Source organism: Maniola jurtina, chromosome 26 (genome assembly GCF_905333055.1).
Source record: "Maniola jurtina chromosome 26, ilManJurt1.1, whole genome shotgun sequence".
NCBI lineage: Eukaryota > Metazoa > Arthropoda > Insecta > Lepidoptera > Nymphalidae > Maniola > Maniola jurtina.
In genome coordinates this window covers 2,235,390-2,255,000 of record NC_060054.1, presented here as the reverse complement: position 1 = coordinate 2,255,000, position 19,611 = coordinate 2,235,390, and the positions used below count along the sequence as shown (strand labels likewise).

Below are 19,611 nucleotides of genomic sequence, written 5' to 3'. Positions count from 1 at the left end.
TCAGAGCACATTGTGCCTCGTAAAAGTTGAAACTAAGGTTTGAGTTACCTTCCAAAGGGTGAGTCAAATTGAAATATTTTGTGCTAAATTACCAACCGAAGTTACTAAATTCAACTACCTACTAGGCTTCATTTTTTCTTACTGAAGCAACTACTAGTGTTTAACGGGTTCCCTTTTTTACGCCCCAGGCAAAATATTGGTAATATTTCGTGGTTTCAAAATATGTGACGTAGTGTGCGGCATTGTCAAATAAGTTCAATTCTTCAGATTATATGGACGAATCAATAACTTTTAAAGTGTTTCGTAAGAATTTAGAACTACTCTCTTCTTCGAAATACAATTTCACAATATTTAACAATAAGAAAAATATTGAACGTAAGTTGTATAGAAAAATATCAAAAATTGAGGGTAGGTATGTCCAAAGTTTTTCAATACTATCTATATCTTAGGAAATACCTTTTATCGTCAACAAAGTGACTTCTCTGTTGGAAAGAAAAAGGGGGAGCCATATGAAAACAGTTTATAAAATAAAAATCATGAAACTGAGCTGACCTTCTCCTGATTAATCTTTTTATTTTAATATTTGTTTTTAACAAATTTAGATGATCTCCAACTAACTTATTAACTTGAGAGACATACAGGCCAGATAGTTCAGCTATTATTTAGCTAAGTTATATATTATGCTAATATTTAACATAACTAAGTTGGGTTTAGAATCTATTGTCCGAAGCTGCTACAGACTAAATCAAATAGCTTTCAATCCACAATGCCCTCCTTTGGGCTTAAGATTATTCTATTAATTATTCTAAAGCAAGTTGGTGGTAAAGAATACATTATCATAAAAAGACAGATTTCAAATCTAAGTTCCCTATTCAATGTTTTCCAATATCGAGTAAAGTTTTACTACCAATTTTCAGTTTTCTGTTATCATGAATTATTAGGAGTGCGAAATCGAATAATAATGCGAATAAAGTAGTGTGGATATTCAATATTTTCCAGTATCAAGAAAATTTTACTGTCAATTTTCTGTTACTGTTATCATCCATTAACAGTTATCGGTTAAGGATTACTTACATATATGGTTATTTAAATATCTAATACTAACGTTTTTAATTTACATAACATAAAGTTATCACATTGTTGCGTTTTTCCTTTTCACAAGCCACCAGGAGATAACAAACAGGTCTCTTCATAAATGGACTTCGGACGTCAAACGGAACACATAATATTAAAATTTTACCTTGAAATAAAATTTCTATTATGTTTCCTAAGACGTCCGAAGTCCAGATGATGTCTTCCTGGTGCTACTATTATATCTTACCGTACACATCATTAATCATTATGAACCGAACAATGACGAAATATGGTGGCTTGTTGTGGCTTGTGTTAGTTAGTTCACAGAACGGCTGTTGGCGGCGTTGGAGGCACGGGTTGCGTGACGGAAATCAACGACATCTAGCGAAAAGGCGTGGAAGGAGCGATGTACTCTTCATAAATGGACTTCGGACGTCTTAGGAAACATAATAGAAATTTTATTTCAAGGTAAAATTTTAATATTGTGTGTACAAATAAGTATTATAGATGCACCTAAGTTATTAAGATGTATGACTTTGTTGAAATAAATAAATTTGAAATTTGAAATTTGAATTAATAGATCACATTTGACATCTGACAGTTTTTAGGTGTCCCTGCCCAAAGGGTAATACAGACCTCTATTAATGTCACCCTGCTGTCTGTCTGTTGACAAATGATAACATTACTTTGGATGACCATTTCCTATTGTTCTGGTTACAGCCCATATAATATGTTGTGCGATTTCAGTAACGAGTTCATATGCGATAACGGTGAGCAAGACCGTAGACAAAGCGTGGAAGTGCGACGGCATAGTCCATTGCCGAGATGGGTCCGACGAGACGCTGCGCGCGTGCGGCGAGACCTCTTGCCCGCCGCACATGTTCCCCTGTGCGTACGGGGCCTGCGTCCACCCATTCCGTCCGTTTGAAGAAATTAATTTTAGTATCGACTAATTTGTGAGAATAGTCGATACTTTAATTAATTTCTTAAACTGGACCTTTTCAAGTAAAGATTTTTATATAAACCTGTGAGGATGATACTGCCACTGTCGGAATCAGAATGCCATAAGCCTACGTTGTCGTATTGGTTTACAAATTGCGAAAAAAAAATTAAATTTGAATTTCGCGGGCAGGCCCGTCGCTTCCACCTTAAATTGTCCGTACTTGAATACTAAAGGTGCCCACGCACTCGAACTGCGTCAGCGCCCCGCACGATATTCTCTCCAGCCGCGCCGCGCGCGTTCGAGTGCGTGGGCACCTTAACACCTCAACGGGGACTTCGTCTGTGCTGGCGTCTGCTGGCGCACGTTCTGTGCCTTTTTGGAGTGTATTTTTTTGCTGGAAGTGGCCGGTTTTTGTGTTATTGCTGGTGGACTGACTGAGAGGCGGTCTGAAGGGGCGTCGGCACGGACGAAGTTTACACTTATACATATAGTTTCCCTAACTTGTAATTAATGACTACAAACTTGACTTTGGTTAATCAGTGTAAAGCCAGACGAGAGAGAGAAAAAAAAAGAACACCTCAACGTACCTGCGGCCGGCGCACCCGGGGACGAGCTCGTCCGAGTTGTCCCTGCAGTCCTTGACACCGTCGCAGACGACCGCTCTGCTCACGCATGGGCCGTTGTCGCACTTGAACTTGCCCAGACATCTACAATACAATCATCATTTTACAGTCCGACAAGGTATAAATAATATAGGTATAATAATAATTTTATTGTGACATAATATTAATTTTTAACATATTTTAATTTTTGACATTGTACTATTTGACTAATTAATTATTATATTAATTACTATATTTGCATGCCAGAAATGGTGAATACATTGGACTCATTGTATGCTCTTTGTACAACTTTTTTACCTGTATTCAGCAAATAAAGAATATGATTATGATTATGATTATGATTAAGGCTCTTTTGGCGCGTGGCCAAAATCGGAACTAAAGCCGCCATCTTAAGAAGTGCACAAGTGGTGGTACTTCGCTGTGAAAGCGACAATTACTGCGCCCTCACTCAAGTGCCAAAAGAGCCTTGTCGGACTGTAAAGGTGAACGCAGACTTTTCCGAGCCGAACGCGTCGAACGAGTCGAACGAAACGGATTTTAGAATTCTGTATATGAAATCTCATGAAACTTCGCACACTTCCGATTCGGACGATTCGACGCAGGGACCCATGTCACCCGGACCTTTACAACGAATCAATTGACATCTCATACATCACAAGTGTAAATTAAAAATTTATAACACCTCCAACAAGTTACAGTAATAACTAGAAAAGAGCTGATAACTTTCAAACAGCTGAACTGATTTTCTTGGATTATAGCTAAGAACACTCTCGATCAAGTCATCTTTCAAACAAAAAAAAACTAAATTAAAATCGGTTCATTAGTTTAGGAGCTACGATGCCACAGACAGATACACACGTCAAACTTATTACACCCCTCTTTTTGGGTCGGTGGTTAAAAATCGGTTCATTAGTTTAGGAGCTACGATGCCACAGACAGATACACACGTCAAACTTACTACACCCCTCTTTTTGGGTCGGTGGTTAAAAATCGGCCCAGTAATTTAGGCGCTACGGTGGAAAACACAGAATCTGGATACATACATAGACTGCTAACATCATAACCCTCCCTTGTGGCTTTGCCACAGTCGGGTTAAAAGATACTGATTTGACTAGTTGAATTATTGTACTTTTGGCTTATTGAGTAATTAATTTAATTATTATAGACTAGAGGATGCCCGCGACTTCGCTCGCGTGGTTTTCGGTTTTTTTTAATCCCGTAGGAACTCTTTGATTTTCCGGGATAAAAAGTAGCCTATGTCCTTTCCCAGGATTCATCCCATGTCTGTACCAAATTTCATTAAAATCGGTTCAGCGGTTGGGCCGTGAAAACGTAGCAGGCAGACACAGACAGACAGACAGACTTTCGCATTTATAATATTAGTATGGATTTTATGCAAGGAATTTAAGTTTTACTATTTAGAAATTTTAGATTAAGCATGTTGAGTTAGCCTGTAAGTGAGTATACATTGATAGTCCTAAGTTTATATAAGTCGTCATAATTAGTTTTTTTTGTATACCGTTGACTTCCTATAAAAAAAAATAGGTGTCCAACACCGGATTACCTACTTGACATTTTCGCAGAGGCGAGGCGTCTCGTCGGTTCCATCCGGGCAGTCCATGCGGCCGTCGCAAGTTCTGAAGTTGTCTATACAGGCCCCGTTGGAACAGGGGTAGTAGTGCGGCAAACTGCAATATAATAGCGCCAAGTTTTATTAGGGTCCGTACCTCAAAAGGAAAAACGGAACCCTTATAGGATAACTTTGTTGTCTGTCCGTCCGTCCGTCCGTCGTGTCTGTCAAGAAAACCTATGGGGTACTTCCCGTTGACCTAGAATCATAAAATCTGGCAGGTAGGTAGGTCTTATAGCACAAGTACAGGAATAAATCTGAAAACCGCGAATTTGTGGTTGACAAATTCGCGACAATGAAAAAAAAATTAAATGTGTTTCAATTTTCAAAGTAAGATAACTATACCAAGTAGGGTATCATATGAAAGGGCTTTACCTGTACATCCTAAAACCGATTTTTATTTATTTTTATGTATGTTTTTGATTTATCCTGCAAAATGTTGGAAAAAATACCCGAGTACGGAACCCTCAGTGCGCGAGTCTGACTTGCACTTTTTCCCCTATGTGGAAACAGGGACGGTTTCCCAATTTCTCAATTTCACTGTCTAGCAGCTGGACAATGTCATTGACTCTATCTTTTTTTTTAAATTCAGATGTACAAGTTAGCCCCTGACTACAATCTCACCTGGTGGTAAGTGATGACGCAGTCTAAGACGGAAGCGAGCTAACCTGGAAGGGCTATGGCAGTTTTCATTAAACCCGCACACCATTGGTTCCAAAACCTAGCCGGGAATCAAACCCGGGACCTCACACTAATACAAGTGTAAATTAAAAATTTATAACACCCCCGACGATCCAAAGTATCTGAGTTTTCCAAAACATCATTTTCAAATAAATAATTATGTATTTAGGCAACGTCCATCTTGACAGCTTGACATTTGTCAATTGACATAATATTATGAACCTAACGGTTATCTTACCTTCTTTTCTACAAGAAAACTAGAAAAGAGCTGATAACTCTTAAACGGCTGAACCAATTTTTTTAGATTATAGCTAAGAACACTCTCGATCAAGCCGCCACCTTTCAAACAAAAAAAACTAAATTAAAATCGGTTCATTCGTTTAGGCGCTACGATGCCACAGACAGATACACAGATACACAGACACACAGATACACACGTCAAACTTATAACACCCCTCTTTTTGGGTCGGGGGTTAAAAACCACAGCGCCAGGGAGGCCGTCAATTGATGTTATGGCCTACAGTCTACACCCATAACAACAAACACTACAACTAGTACAGAGTAGTATTTACAATGAGTCTTACTTGCAACCATCCTCCCTTGTTTTCAGTCTTGGGTCCAATGTGAGAGCATTGCGTGAATTTTCTTGTCTGAAACAAAGTAAACAAGCTTTGAAATCCCATCATGAACATTTCTTGATTCTAGGTCAACGGGAAGTACCCTATAGGTTTTCTTGACAGACACGACGGACGGACGGACGAACAGACATACAGACAGACAACAAAGTGATGCTATAAGGGTTCCGTTTTTCCTTTTGAGGTACGGAACCCTAAAAACGACCATTGCGAGTTGGACTCGCGCACCGAGGGTTCCGTACAAAGTTGTAGGCATGTAAATAGTTCTCTAACGAAAAGATAAACTGGATTCAGGGACTAACTTAACTTTTGAGATAGCCCCCGTCACAAAAATGGTCTAAAACTTACAACTTTGAAGATAAGTCTCTGATTGGTAATTTGGTTAAAGGTAATATTCAAACACCAGTTATAGTGGTAAAATGTATAAGGCTCATTAGACATTATTTCAACATATTGTACCTACATTTTATTGAATAAATCATTGAATTGAATTGGTTGTTTGTTTTGAGATTCAACATTTTAGGATTCAACATTTTGCAAATTCAACATTTTAGGAATTCAACATTTTGGGCCTGAAGAAACATAGTGATCCTATAAGAATTTCGTTTTTCCTTTTGAGGTACGGAACCCTAGAAAAAGCGGAAAAAATAAATAAAACCCTGTATTTTTCCTGATCCTGATCTATTAAATTGGCCGTACATTTACATCTCAAGGTACCTGCGGACTTCGTCTGTGTTGGTGTTGGCTGGCGGGCGTGCTCTGCCTTTTTGGAGTGTTTTTTTTTTTTGTTAAAACTGACTGGAAAGCGCTCTAAGGGGGTGCCGTGCGTGTGTCGGCGAGCGCCGGCACAGACGGGGTCCATACTTGTAAAGTTTAACTAACTTGTTACAAATAACTACAAACTTGACATTGGCTAATCTTTGTAAAGCCAGACGAGAGAGGGGCAAAAAAGGTACCTGCGGCCGGCGCACCCGGGGACGAGCTCGTCCGAGTTGTCCCTGCAGTCCTTGGCACCGTCGCACACGGCCGCCCTGCTCACGCATCCGCCGTAATCGCACTTGAACTTGCCCAGACATCTACAACACAGTAATCATTTTACGTTTAAAGACATTAACACCCGTATTCACAAACGTTACTATGAGGTCTCATAGTGCGCTCGAACGCACAGTGTCCGTTCCACCAATCAGATGACTGTATCACGTCAATTTACAATGATCTGATTGGTGGAACCTACACTATGCGTTCGAGCGCACTGTGAGACCTCATAGTAACGTTTGTGAATACGGCCGTTATTCTTATAAAAGACTTCAGTCACAATATGAGAAATTAATTGTGAAATAATGAAATTAACAAACTTCGCCATTATAGGTATAGCGCGCGACATGTTTACTGCGGCGCAGTTTGGCGAGAGATAGAAACTTTTTGTCTTTAAATAAATAAATTGAAAACCGGCCAAATGCGAGTCAGTGTTTTTTCCAACATTTTGTACGGTAAATCAAAAACTATTATACATAAAAATAAATAAAAACCTGTTTTAGGATGTACAGGTAAAGCCCTTTCATATGATACCCCACTTGGTATAGTTTGCTTATTTTGAAAATTTAACACATTTTAATATTTTTTTTAATGATGTAACCATAAATGCGCGGTTTTTAGATTTATTCCTGTACTTGTGCTATAAGACTTACCTACTTGCCAAATTTCATGTTCTAGGTCAACGGGAAGTACCCAGTAGGTTTCTTGACAGACAGACAGACAGACAGACAACAAAGTGATCCTATAAGGGTTCCGTTTTTCCTTTTACGGAACCCTAAAAAAAAAGGTCGAGATGGTAATAAGCGCATGAGACGGGGGCGGGGGGACGCCCCGCACACCCGCACGTCACCTGCGCTATCTTGCACTGGGTTAGTGCATGAGCTGTGTGGGTGTAAACAGACAGACAGACACAACAAAGTAATTCTATACGGGTTCCGTACCTCAAAAGGAAAAAAGGATCCCTTATAGGATCACTTCGTTGTCTGTCTGTCTGTTGTGCCTGTCAAGAGAACTGTCAAGAATTATGAAATTTGGTAGGTAGGTAGGTCTTATAGCACAACTAAAGGAATAAATCCGAAAACAGTGAATTTGTGTCAGGGAAAATCTATCATCAATAGAAAATAGTTTCGATAACCCGTAATAATCCCGGCTTACTGCTTAGCATTCCATCTCTTTCATTTCCCTAGGAAGTGAACAAAGTCTGTCCCGCTCTACGGGTAGGGGTGCTGATATTCTGTTAGGTCACAACTTTTTTTGCTCCGGCTTCCCTTTTTCAGATCTGCACCCTTCGCCACTGCTAGTTATGTAACACCGGATTACCTACTTGACATTTTCGCAGAGGCGAGGCGTCTCGTCGGTTCCATCCGGGCAGTCCATGCGGCCGTCACAGGTCCTGAAGTTGTCTATACAGGCCCCGTTGTCACAGGGGTGGTAGTCTGGTAAACTGCAATATTATAGCACCAAATACTTAATAATATTATAAACTAGCTGATGCCCGCAGCTTCGCCCGCGTGGATTGGTCAGATCCCCTGCAGCATCAGGATTGAAGAGTTGGACTCCAAATTTTTTTATGAAACAATGTCGCGAAGTTCCTCTATCGATTAAAAAAGAAATGACGCAAATCGGTTCAGAAATCTCGGAGATTTCGGTGTACATAGGTAGAAAAACACAACTCCCTTTTTGAAAGTCGGTTAAAAAAGTAGCCTATTTTACTCCCTGGTCAATTCTCTACTTGTCTGTGAAAACCCCGTCAAAATCCGTCCAGCCGTTCCGAAGATTAGCCTTTTCAAACAGACAGACAAACAGACAGACAGACAGACAGACAGACAGACAGACAGACAGACAGACAGACAAAAATTTTAAAAACGTGTGATTCAGTGTTGGTATCGTTCAAATAACCATATGAGCTTAATATGAGGTAGTTATTTCGAAATTACAGACAGACACTCCAATTTTATTTATTAGTATAGATGCGAAAGTGTGTATGTCTGTCGTAAACCTTTTCATGGCCCAACAGTTCAACCGATTCTGATGAAAGGTACAGAGTTGGCTTTTATCCCGGGGACGGACATAGGCTACTTTTTATCCCGGAAAATTAAAGAGTTCCCACGGGTTCCTGAAGACCCATCCGCTCAACCGATTTGTATGAAAGGTACCGAGATAGCTTGCGTCCATGTTATTGACATAGACATCTTTTTATCCTGGAAAACCAAACAGGTCTTATGGATCTTCAAAACCTAACCTGGAAGGGCTATTCCAGTTTTCATTAAACCCTATACGGCATCGTACCTAAGCGCTTAATCGTTTGGCGGTACAGCTTTGCTGGTAGGGTGGTAACTAGCCACGGACAAAGCCTCCCAACAGACCAGACCAGAAATTATATAATTCCAAAACTCAGCCGGGAATCGAACACGGGACCTCCCACTAATAAGACCACAGCGCCAGGGAGGCCGGCAATTGATGTTATGGCCTACAGTCTGCACCCATAACAACAAACACTACAACTAGTACAGAGTAGTATTTACAATGAGTCTTACTTGCAACCATCCTCCCTTGTTTTCAGTCTTGGGTCCAATGTGAGATCATTGCGTGAATTTTGATAACTGAAACAAAGTAAACAAGCCTGGAAATCCATACATATAAAAAATCCATAAATATAAAAGTGTGTCTGTCTGTCTGCTAGCTCTTCATGGATGGCTTATCCGTTTTTAGGGTTCTGTACCTCATAAAGAAACCCTTATACTATCACTTTGTTGTCAGTCTGTCTGTCACAGAATGGTAGAGGGTACTTCCTGTTGACCTAGAATCATGAAAATTGGCAGGTAGATAGGTCTTATAGCACAAGTAAAGGACAAATCCGAAAACCGTTAATTTGTGGTTACAGCACTAAAAAAAAATAGGTTTTCTTGTATGACTAACAGACAGACAGACAGACAACGAGTGATCCTGTAAGGATCATTGTTTCCCCAACCTCACTTCATGAAGCCCTTGGTAACCTGGGCGGTCTGCTCTGCTCCTGGAGTGAGCTTGGATGGCTGGAGTGAAGACTTCGGCGGGGAGGGGCAACGGATGCACAATAGACGCAAACGTTCAAGTGCGGAAACCAGTTCAGAGGGCAGTGGCGTGCATAGTGTTTAAAGCCAGGGTAAGCATTAAGGTATGAACTTATGTTCTGGCAGGTCATAATGGAAAATAAGCATTGATCTATTACAACTAGGGTAGGCAGTACTTTTATACCTCTATGAGCTGCACGCCACTGTCAGAGGGAAGAAAGAAAGAAAGAATTAAGGGTCGCTGTTTCCTTTTGAGGTACGGAACCCTAAAATTACCTGTGCTTATCGCGGCGGCGGACTAGAGCTGCCGAGTCGGGCACGCCTGCTGTGAGTGCTGGAACGAGAAATAAAGTTATTTAAGGGGCATGAGACAGGCCTGCCCAAGAAATTCAAATATAATTTGGTTTTTCGCAATTTGTAAACTAAAACGACAACGTAGGCTTATGGTATTTTAATTGCGACAATGGCAGTATCATCCTCACAGGTTTATATAAAAATGTTTACTTTAAAGGGTCCAGTTTAAGAAATTAGCTGTATCCACTATTCTCACAAATTAGCCGATACTAGAATTTATTTCTAAGTAAAGATTTCTTTCAAGTAAAGATTTTTATATAAACCTGTGAGGATGATACTGCCATTGTCGCAATTAAAATACCATAAGCCTACGTTGTCGTTTTAGTTTACAAATTGCGAAAAACCAAATTAAATTTGAATTTCGCGGGCAGGCCCGTCTCATGTCCCTTAAGTATTGTTCACGAAATGAATGGCTTGGCATAACGAACGCATAGCAAAACATCGTACTTAGCATAGCGTTGCTGCTTCACTCAGGCAAGTAACGTTTGTGAATACGGGTGCGAATGTATCGAATATCGATTTTATTAATCTAGCTTCAATATAACTTCTAACAAATCAAATCAAAAAAGAAAATACCCTAAAAATATAGTGGAATAGATAGATAGATAGATAGAAGTCTTTATTGCACACCAAAACATATAAAGGAACACAACACAGAAAGAAGAAAAACAAAAAAAAAACAATTGTGTGTAAAGGCGACCTTATTGCTTTTTTTTTTTTTTTAAAGAATATTATCCATGTTAAATGACTAATATTCCCCTTTCCTCTCCAACTAAGCGTCAGGCTTGTGCTAGGAGTAGGTACGACAATAGTGCAACGGGCGGGGTTCGAACCGTCGACCTTTCGGTTTTCAGTCCACTCCTTTACCGGTTGAGCTATTGAGGCTCTAAGTATTGAATAGTTATAATTTATTGAATAGTTCCTTATCCAGGCGAAGCCGGGACGAGTCTCTATTTTGTAAATAAAAAAGCTACTCACGGATGCAAGTATGGAGGTCCGTAGCTCGAACAGGCTCGGAGGTCACGTCCGCTGTCGTGACGGGAAGGAGGACCTCCGAATGAGGTTCCTCCACACGGAACCAACCGTCTTCTGGGTGCTTTGGTATCCCGCTTAATCTGGAATATTGAAAATAGCAGGTAACGTGCTGTTAGGTAGGGGTGTCTCAGTGTTGGAGAAACAAACACGAAGTTCGGTGTAGGTTCCACCAATCAGATCATTGTAAATTGACGTGATACAGTCATCCGATTCATTTTCAAAGCTACGTCAGGTCTTCGAATCGTCGATACCGAGTGATGAGTGTGTCCTACCTGTGATGACGTATGGAGCAGAAACGTGGACACTGACAGTTGGCCTCGTCCACAAACTAAAGGTCGCTCAGCGCGCTATGGAGCGAGCTATGTTGGGTATTACTCTCAGGGATAAAATCCGGAACGAAGAAATTCGCAGGAGAACAAAAGCGACCGACATAGCTCAAAGGATTAGCAAGCTAAAGTGGCAATGGGCAGGCCATGTCTGTCGCAGTACCGACGGCCGATGGGGCAGACGTGTTCTGGAGTGGAGACCGCGTACCGGTAAGCGCAGTGTGGGACGACCTCCAGCCCGCTGGACCGATGACCTGAAGAAGGTGGCGGGGAGCGGGTGGATGAGGAAGGCGGAGGACCGTGTTCGGTGGCGCGCTCTTGGAAAGGCCTATGTCCAGCAGTGGACGCTTACAGGCTGATGGATGGATGGATGGATGGAGTCATCTGATTGGTGTAACGGACACTGTGCGTTCGAGCGCACTATGAGACCTCATAATGTTTGTGTATACGGGTGTAAATCTCTGTTCACACAGTGACTTGGATCATACATCTCGCGGAACCCTAGTGAAGGGTCTTTTGCCCTTCTCCAGTCTTTCTCTGAGGTCCAACCGGCAGGCAAAGTTGGAGCAGATAGGACTGAAGCATTGAGAACTAAATTATTTTGTCCAAATGTATCATTTTTATAGGCTCCATACAGCTGATTGATGATTTATTATTGGTGGAATATATTTGGAAATTTTATTCAATTTGGAAATAGCAAGTCAGCAATATAAGGTTATAACAGTGCGCTCAGCAGGAGCGTTCCCACACCATCCGATCCGATATCGGTATCGGACACCGGTAGCCGATATCCGAAATCCGATATCATTATAGTGTCTTCACATATCTCCAATGAAATCGTTCCGACTCCACCATTTTCTCTTTGAGCAGGGCGCGGGCACGGTCATAGCAGTAAAATAGTCAAAATATCATTCCTTACAATATCACTGTAGTGTCCGCATTCCCTGTGACATTATAATGACACTAAAACATGACGACAGCCTCAATAGCTCAACGGTTATAGCAGTGGACTGAATTCCAAAAGGTCGGCGGTTCAAAAACCCCAGCCGTTGCACTATTGTCGTACCCACTCCTAGCACAAGCTTTACGCTTAGTCGGAGGGGAAAGGGTAATGTTAGTCATGATTAAAATGGCTAATATTCTTTTTTAAGAAAAAAAAAGAAAAAGGAAAAAGAAAACAAGACCGTTAAATTGTAAGAAATGGAGTAGATTGACAATCTACCGTTTAATTATAATATCACTAGTGAGATTGTAATATCACGCCTTTGACAATATACCTGTGAAATATACAACTGTTTCATAAACTACTATTTCAATCCACAAAGTACTTACGGAGTTGGCGTGGTGGTACATGGTACCACTTGTAGTACCTCTGGAGTACGTAACAAATCAGTCTCTTTTAATCCATTAGAGCAATTGTATATCTGAAAATCAATACAAATTCAAAATATTTTTATTCAATTAGACTTTTACAAGTTCTTTTGAATCGTCAAAAGCATCTACCACTGGTTCGGAATGCCTTTCCTACCGGGAAGAACCAGCAAGAAACTCGGCGGTTGCTCTTTTCAAAGATTTGATATACAATATTATGCCATGTATAAAAGCTAAATGAAGTCCTGCGCATTGCTGGAGCGAATTGCAGGTCAGATCCACGCTTTTTTATCATTTACATAATCTTCGATAGTATAATATGCTTTTCTTAGGAGCATATTTTTAATAGATTTTTTGAACCTGAGTAAGGGCAAGTCCAAAATTGGCTGAGGAATTTTAATAGATTTTAATAAATATTAATATATATAGTAAATTTATATAAATATATATAGTAAATTTATATAGATTTTAATAAATAATAATATATATAGTATTACTGTCTAGTAAACTACTATTAATAGTAGTTTACTAGACAGTAGTAGGTCACTCACACAAAAGAATTTGACTTCGTCTGTGTTGGTGTTGGCGGGCGTGCTCTGCCTTTTTGGAGTGTTTTTTTTTTGTTAAAACTGACTGGAAAGCGCTCTAAGGGGGTGCCGTGCGTGTGTCGGCGAGCGCCGGCACAGACGGGGTCCATACTCGTATAGTTTAACTAACTTGTTACAAATAACTACAAACTTGACATTGGCTAATCTTTGTAAAGCAAGACGAGAGAGAAAAAAAAAGACAGTAGTAATAATAGAGAACTTCTATTATTTAAGAGAAAATTGAAAAAAAAAAAAACTATTGTTTTATTGACATACTAGATGATGCCCGCAGCCTCGCCCGCGTGGATTGGTCAGATCCCCTGCAGCATCAGGATTGAGGAGTTGGAATCCAAATTATTTATGGAACAATATCGAAAGTTCCTTTATCGATTAAAACAAAAATTACGCAAATCGGTTCAGAAATCTCGGAGATATCAGTGCATAGGTAGAAAAACACAACTCCTCCATTTTTAAAGTCAGTTAAAAAAGTAGCCTATGTTACTCTTTGGTTAATTCTCTATTTGTCTGTGGGAGTCCTGTCAAAATAGGTTCAGCCGTTCCAAAGATTAGATTGTGCAAACAGACAGACAAAAATTTTAAAACATTCAGTTCTAGTTCAGTTCAAATAAACGTATTACGGTTAAAAAGTAGTCGATGTTACTCACATAGACTACTTTTGAAACGACTTTCAAAAATGGATGAGTTGTAATTTTCTACCTATGTACACTGATATCTCAAGATCTACAAGATTTCTGAACCGATTTGCGTAATTTTTTTTAATCGATAGAGATACTTTGCGACATTGTTCCATAAATTGGATTCAAACTCCACAATCGTGATGCGGCAGGGGATCTGGCCACCAAAACTAATGGGATTTAGAAACTGTTGGTTATAAATTGATATTGAAGGTACTATACCAAGTAAACTGACATAGCCCAAACTACATATTAGCAAGCTGAAGTGGCAGTGGGCAGGCCATGCTTGTCGTAGAGGCGATGGCCGTTGGAGCCGGAAAGTCCTTGAGTGGAGACCGCGTTTAAGCAAGCTTAGTGTGGGACGCCCTCCAGCACGATGGACCGATGATATAAAGCGGCTGGCGGGAAGTGGCTGGATGAGGAAGGCTGAGGACCGGGTGTGGTGGCGCTCTTTAGGGAAGGCCTATGTCCAGCAGTGGACGTCCACAGGCTGATGATGATGATGATGATGATACCAAGTAAAAACATTGCCATTGACCTCTGCTCTTGAAGCTGCAAGACTCGTCTAGTAAAAAATATTTCTATTTCTATTATCTAGTTTAGTTAGTTAAAGGAAGGTTTACGATTTTTGCAGTCGATGTAGACTGCTAAACTCATAACTTTTCCTTTTAGCTATGCCGTATTCAGATAAAAAATTCAACTTACGCTATTAGACAGGGTGAGTAGGTCTGTCCCGGGTTGGTCCCTAAACTGGCACATGTGAGAGGGGCTAGAGGTCTCGCCGCATGCGCACTTCGTCTCATCTGACCCATCCTTGCAGTGGGTGCTGCCATTGCGCCTCGACACTTCGCCGCTATTAGACAGGGTGAGTAGGTCCGTCCCGGGCTGGTCCCTAAACTGGCACATGTGAGAGGGGCTAGAGGTCTCGCCGCATGCGCACTTCGTCTCATCTGACCCATCCTTGCAGTGGGTGCTGCCATTGCGCCTCGACACTTCGCCGCTATTCGACAGGCTAAGTGGGTCCGTCCCGGGCTGGTCCCTAAACTGGCACAAGTGAGAGGGGCTAGAGGTCTCCCCGCATTCGCACTTCGTCTCATCTGACCCATCTTTGCAGTGGGTGCTGCTATTGCGCCTCGACACTTCGCCGCTATTCGACAGGCTAAGTGGGTCCGTCCCGGGCTGGTCCCTAAACTGGCACATGTGAGAGGGTCTAGAGGTCTCGCCGCATGCGCACTTCGTCTCATCCGACCCATCCTTGCAGTGGGTGCTGCCATTGCGCCTCGACACTTCGCCGCTATTCGACAGGCTAAGTGGGTCCGTCCCGGGCTGGTCCCTAAACTGGCACAAGTGAGAGGGGCTAGAGGTCTCCCCGCATTCGCACTTCGTCTCATCTGACCCATCTTTGCAGTGGGTGCTGCTATTGCGCCTCGACACTTCGCCGCTATTCGACAGGCTAAGTGGGTCCGTCCCGGGCTGGTCCCTAAACTGGCACAAGTGAGAGGGGCTAGAGGTCTCCCCGCATTCGCACTTCGTCTCATCTGACCCATCTTTGCAGTGGGTGCTGCTATTGCGCCTCGACACTTCGCCGCTATTAGACAGGCTAAGTGGGTCCGTCCCAGGCTGGTCCCTAAACTGGCACATGTGAGAGGGGCTAGAGGTCTCCCCGCATGCGCACTTCGTCTCATCTGACCCATATTTGCCATGGGTGGTTCCATTGTGCCTCGACACTTCGCCGCTATTAGACAGGCTAAGTGGGTCCGTCCCGGGCTGGTCCCTAAACTGGCACATGTGAGAGGGGCTAGAGGTCTCCCCGCATGCGCACTTCGTCTCATCTGACCCATATTTGCCATGGGTGGTTCCATTGTGCCTCGACACTTCGCCGCTATTAGACAGGCTAAGTGGGTCCGTCCCGGGCTGGTCCCTAAACTGGCACATGTGAGAGGGGCTAGAGGTCTCCCCGCATGCGCACTTCGTCTCATCTGACCCATCCTTGCAGTGGGTGCTGCTATTGCGCCTCGACACTTTGTCTTTGAGTATACCATTGTGGCATTTAAAGTTATTGCTGAAATCATTAAAATCTATAAATAGTACATATATACAGTCTTCATAAGTAGACATTGTCACACTTCACACTATCACACTAATATTATAAAGGAGAAAGTTTGTATGTGTGTGTGTGTGTATGTTTGTTACTCCTTCACGCAAAAACTACTGGCCGGATTGGGCTGAAATTTAGAATGGAGATAGTTTCTTCTTCTTCTTCTCTCTGGGCTGGTTTCCGCACTTAAACGTTTCCGTCTGTTGTGCGTATGGAGATAGTTTATACCCTGGATTAGCACATAGGCTACTTTTTATCTCGGAAAATCAAAGAGTTCCCACGGGAATTTTAAAAAACCTACATCCACGAGAACGAAGTCGCGGGCATCAGCTAGTAGTACATAACTGCATGCCTCAAGAAATAGATGCCTCTTTTATAGGTATGTACCTAGTTGACTGGCATCCAGCTCTATTATTTGTTTTTCTTTATATTTTAAACATCAGCTAGGAAGAATTTTATATTTAGATTTTTTTTCTAATTTAAAAAAAAAAAGTTCTATGACACTCTTCAATTTTGCTCATTAATTATTAAAATAGATTTATGTTATACTAGAGGACTAGAGGATGCCCGCGACTTCGTCCGCGTGGATTTAGATCTTTATAGATCCCGTGGGAACTGTTTTATTTTCCGTGATGAAAAGTTGCCTACATACAAATCGGTTAAGTGGATGGGTCTTTAAGAATCCAGCGGGAACTTTTTGATTTTCCGGGGAAAAAAGTACCCTATGTCCGTCCCCGGGATATAAGCTAACCCTGTACCAAATTTTATCAGAATCAGTTACACTGTTGGGCCTTGAAAAGGTAGCAGACAGACAGACAGATAGACAGACAGACAGACACACTTTCGCATTGATAATATTAGTGTGGATAATATAAATTTAGAAATAAGAACTTAGTATGTTTAAAATATAAGAAAACAGTAACAGTATAAAAATTGTAAAATTGTATCATTAGAATAATGTAATAAAAATAGTTAATTTTAATTTTTTATCTTGCTTATTCATTTTAAATATTAGTATCTTTCATACTGCATTGAACTAGAAAAATCGCTAGCATAATATCCTCTTTCTAACTCTTTGTGATATTTGTACAGAATTTGCATGCAGTGTTTACTTTTAAATGATTTAACATAGTTGAGCATGATAGAAACACCAATGTATATAATATAGTTATTAAGTTTATGTTAAATCGCTAGTAAACCTTTAGAAAAAAATTAAAATAAAATAAAAATAAAATAAATATGCTATTTGACACTCACAACTCAGGGTAACCGCGGTAGGCGTACAAACAACCACAACTTTCCTCTGGAACAGCCCTATCCTGGCTAGCATGGTAAACAACTGCTTCCCTCGCTTTGCTTTGCTTTGGTGTGCCGATTATGCACTTGAACAGGAAATCCCACCATCTACAAAACAATAATAATTCTTTATTTGAATGTTAAACCGCAATACAATTTTAAAATACAGCATTCCTCCTTCAGCATTCTACCATGGAACAGAGAGAAACCGCGAAGGTTGGCAGGATTCTTATATGTGTATAATTATTTTGTTTGATGTCTAATTTTAATTTAATATTAAATTTGATGCTTTTATTAAGGTTAGGTTTTATTTCTTTAATAACAATTAAAGGTGCATGCTCAGGTAGGACTCCGGACGCCCCGAATAGGAAATCTACGTATCATCATCAGTACTAATCATTGTAATTTAAAAAAAACATCTCAATAACATGACCTCTAATACAGTATCATGAAGCAAAATATAAAGATATAATAAGCAGATTTTACGTGTTTTGAACCTTTAAATTAGTTTTTTTAGACTAATAATAATTTACTTACATGGAATTAAAGAGATTAGGATACTTTTTCGAATATACGTCCAGCATCAACCCTGTCTTGGATATCAATTGACCCATATTACAAAATTGTAATAATGGTTCCAAAAGGCAGAATCACTGCAGAATCACGATGAGAACCATGGAACCAACCGGCAACCACTAACCAAACCAAGGGCACCTTGGATGTGTGCACCAGGCAGGCGATACTTTGTTCAAGTTATTTGAATTGAATGTTCCAGTTCAATCCGTTCAATCATCAACGTTTGAATACACAGATTAGGTATTAGTTTAGTTACTACGTTATAGTAAATAGTTTGGAACGGATGAATTGCTAAACCCTGCTAAACCCGGCTAAATGGGATTTGCACCACAGACCACGAATTGATTTGCACATTTTGCTGTAAAAGTTTTTTTTTTTTTTTGGACTTCGTCTGTGATGGCGTTTGCTGGCGCGCGTGCTGTGCTTGTTTGGAGTGTTTTCTTTGTTAAGAGTGGATGGTTTTTGTGCTAGTTGGTGTTTTTTGGTGGTGGAACTGACTGGGAAGCGCTCTAAAGGGGCGCCGCGCTTATGTCGGCGGGCGCCGGCACAGACGGAGTCCATACTTGTATAGATTCAATAACTTGAAAATAACTACAAACTTGACATTGGCTAATCAGAGTAAAGCCAGATATAAAGAAAAAAAAAAGTTTTTTTTAAATTGTTTTACGGCTCTGGATATCACTTCTTAAAGCCCTTTCTAAAAAATTACTAATTCTAAAAATATGTACAAAATTGCTTATACAGACACAGTCCAACAAGGCTCTCTTGGCTTGGCACAAATTCGTGGTCTGTGGCTTGGCACTTGCACTCAGAGACGTGCTACCTAAACATGATTGTGCACTTCAGCTTTAATTCCCTGCAAAAATAAATTCTGTTGCATTAGCATAAAGTCCAATTTCTAATACAATTATGCTAAGCGGAAAAACGAGCCGAGCGAGAGGTCTGTAAATTGGAGTGTGTCACTGTCTAATGGATTGCAAGCATAAAAAAATATTTTCTATGGTACGAATTATGATGTAGCTCACAAAGTTCTTATTCATTGTTTATTTAATTTCAAACAACAAGATTACTTTCTTTTGTTTTCGCAGTAATTTTCATACTGTTATCTTTATTTTATAATGTCATTAAAATATCATTTAGTTTAAAAAGTATTATTAATATTTTTTTAAATTAATAGGATGACAACACTGGGTGTCAAGCAAAACAATATGGCGAACATTCTGTACTATACTATACAGAAGTAGTAAGGTAACCATAATTTGATTGTTTAATGGAAGTGTTTTTTTCTGTTTATCGATAGATTTCCCAAAAATGAAGACTTAAGGCAAAAATGGATCGCTGTCGTTCTAGGAAATATCACCAAATATTCGGCAGTTTGCGGAATGAATTTTAAAGCGGAAGATTTTGCTACGGCTTCGTGTGCACTGATTTTTTTTTTAAAAGAAACGCTGTTCCATCAATTTTCCCAAAAGTATGCCTTGCTTACGAACTTCCTAAAACTGTTTAGGACCTAAACACATGCACCAGATTATACAAAATAATTTTACTTACCTATATTATAGGTACCCATACTTAACATGACTGGTACTTTTTCGCAGA

General features: G+C 40.4%; 1 protein-coding gene across 1 annotated transcript in view; it reads right to left on the bottom strand.

The window, feature by feature from the left end:
- Positions 1–18,326, bottom strand: part of LOC123878286 (low-density lipoprotein receptor-related protein 2-like) — a 32,542-nt gene extending 14,216 nt beyond the window's left edge. The window contains exons 1-12 of the mRNA XM_045925433.1: positions 17,974–18,326; positions 17,398–17,544; positions 14,748–16,104; positions 12,722–12,813; positions 11,007–11,143; positions 9,951–10,008; positions 9,159–9,224; positions 7,946–8,065; positions 6,543–6,662; positions 5,536–5,601; positions 4,209–4,328; positions 2,605–2,724 (exon numbers count right to left, since the gene is read on the bottom strand). Coding sequence (XP_045781389.1) covers positions 2,605–2,724; positions 4,209–4,328; positions 5,536–5,601; positions 6,543–6,662; positions 7,946–8,065; positions 9,159–9,224; positions 9,951–10,008; positions 11,007–11,143; positions 12,722–12,813; positions 14,748–16,104; positions 17,398–17,544; positions 17,974–18,050 — 2,480 coding nt within the window. The 5' untranslated portion in view covers positions 18,051–18,326. The remainder of the gene's footprint in view (positions 1–2,604; positions 2,725–4,208; positions 4,329–5,535; positions 5,602–6,542; positions 6,663–7,945; positions 8,066–9,158; positions 9,225–9,950; positions 10,009–11,006; positions 11,144–12,721; positions 12,814–14,747; positions 16,105–17,397; positions 17,545–17,973) is intronic.
- Between the last annotated feature and the right edge of the window lie 1,285 nt (positions 18,327–19,611).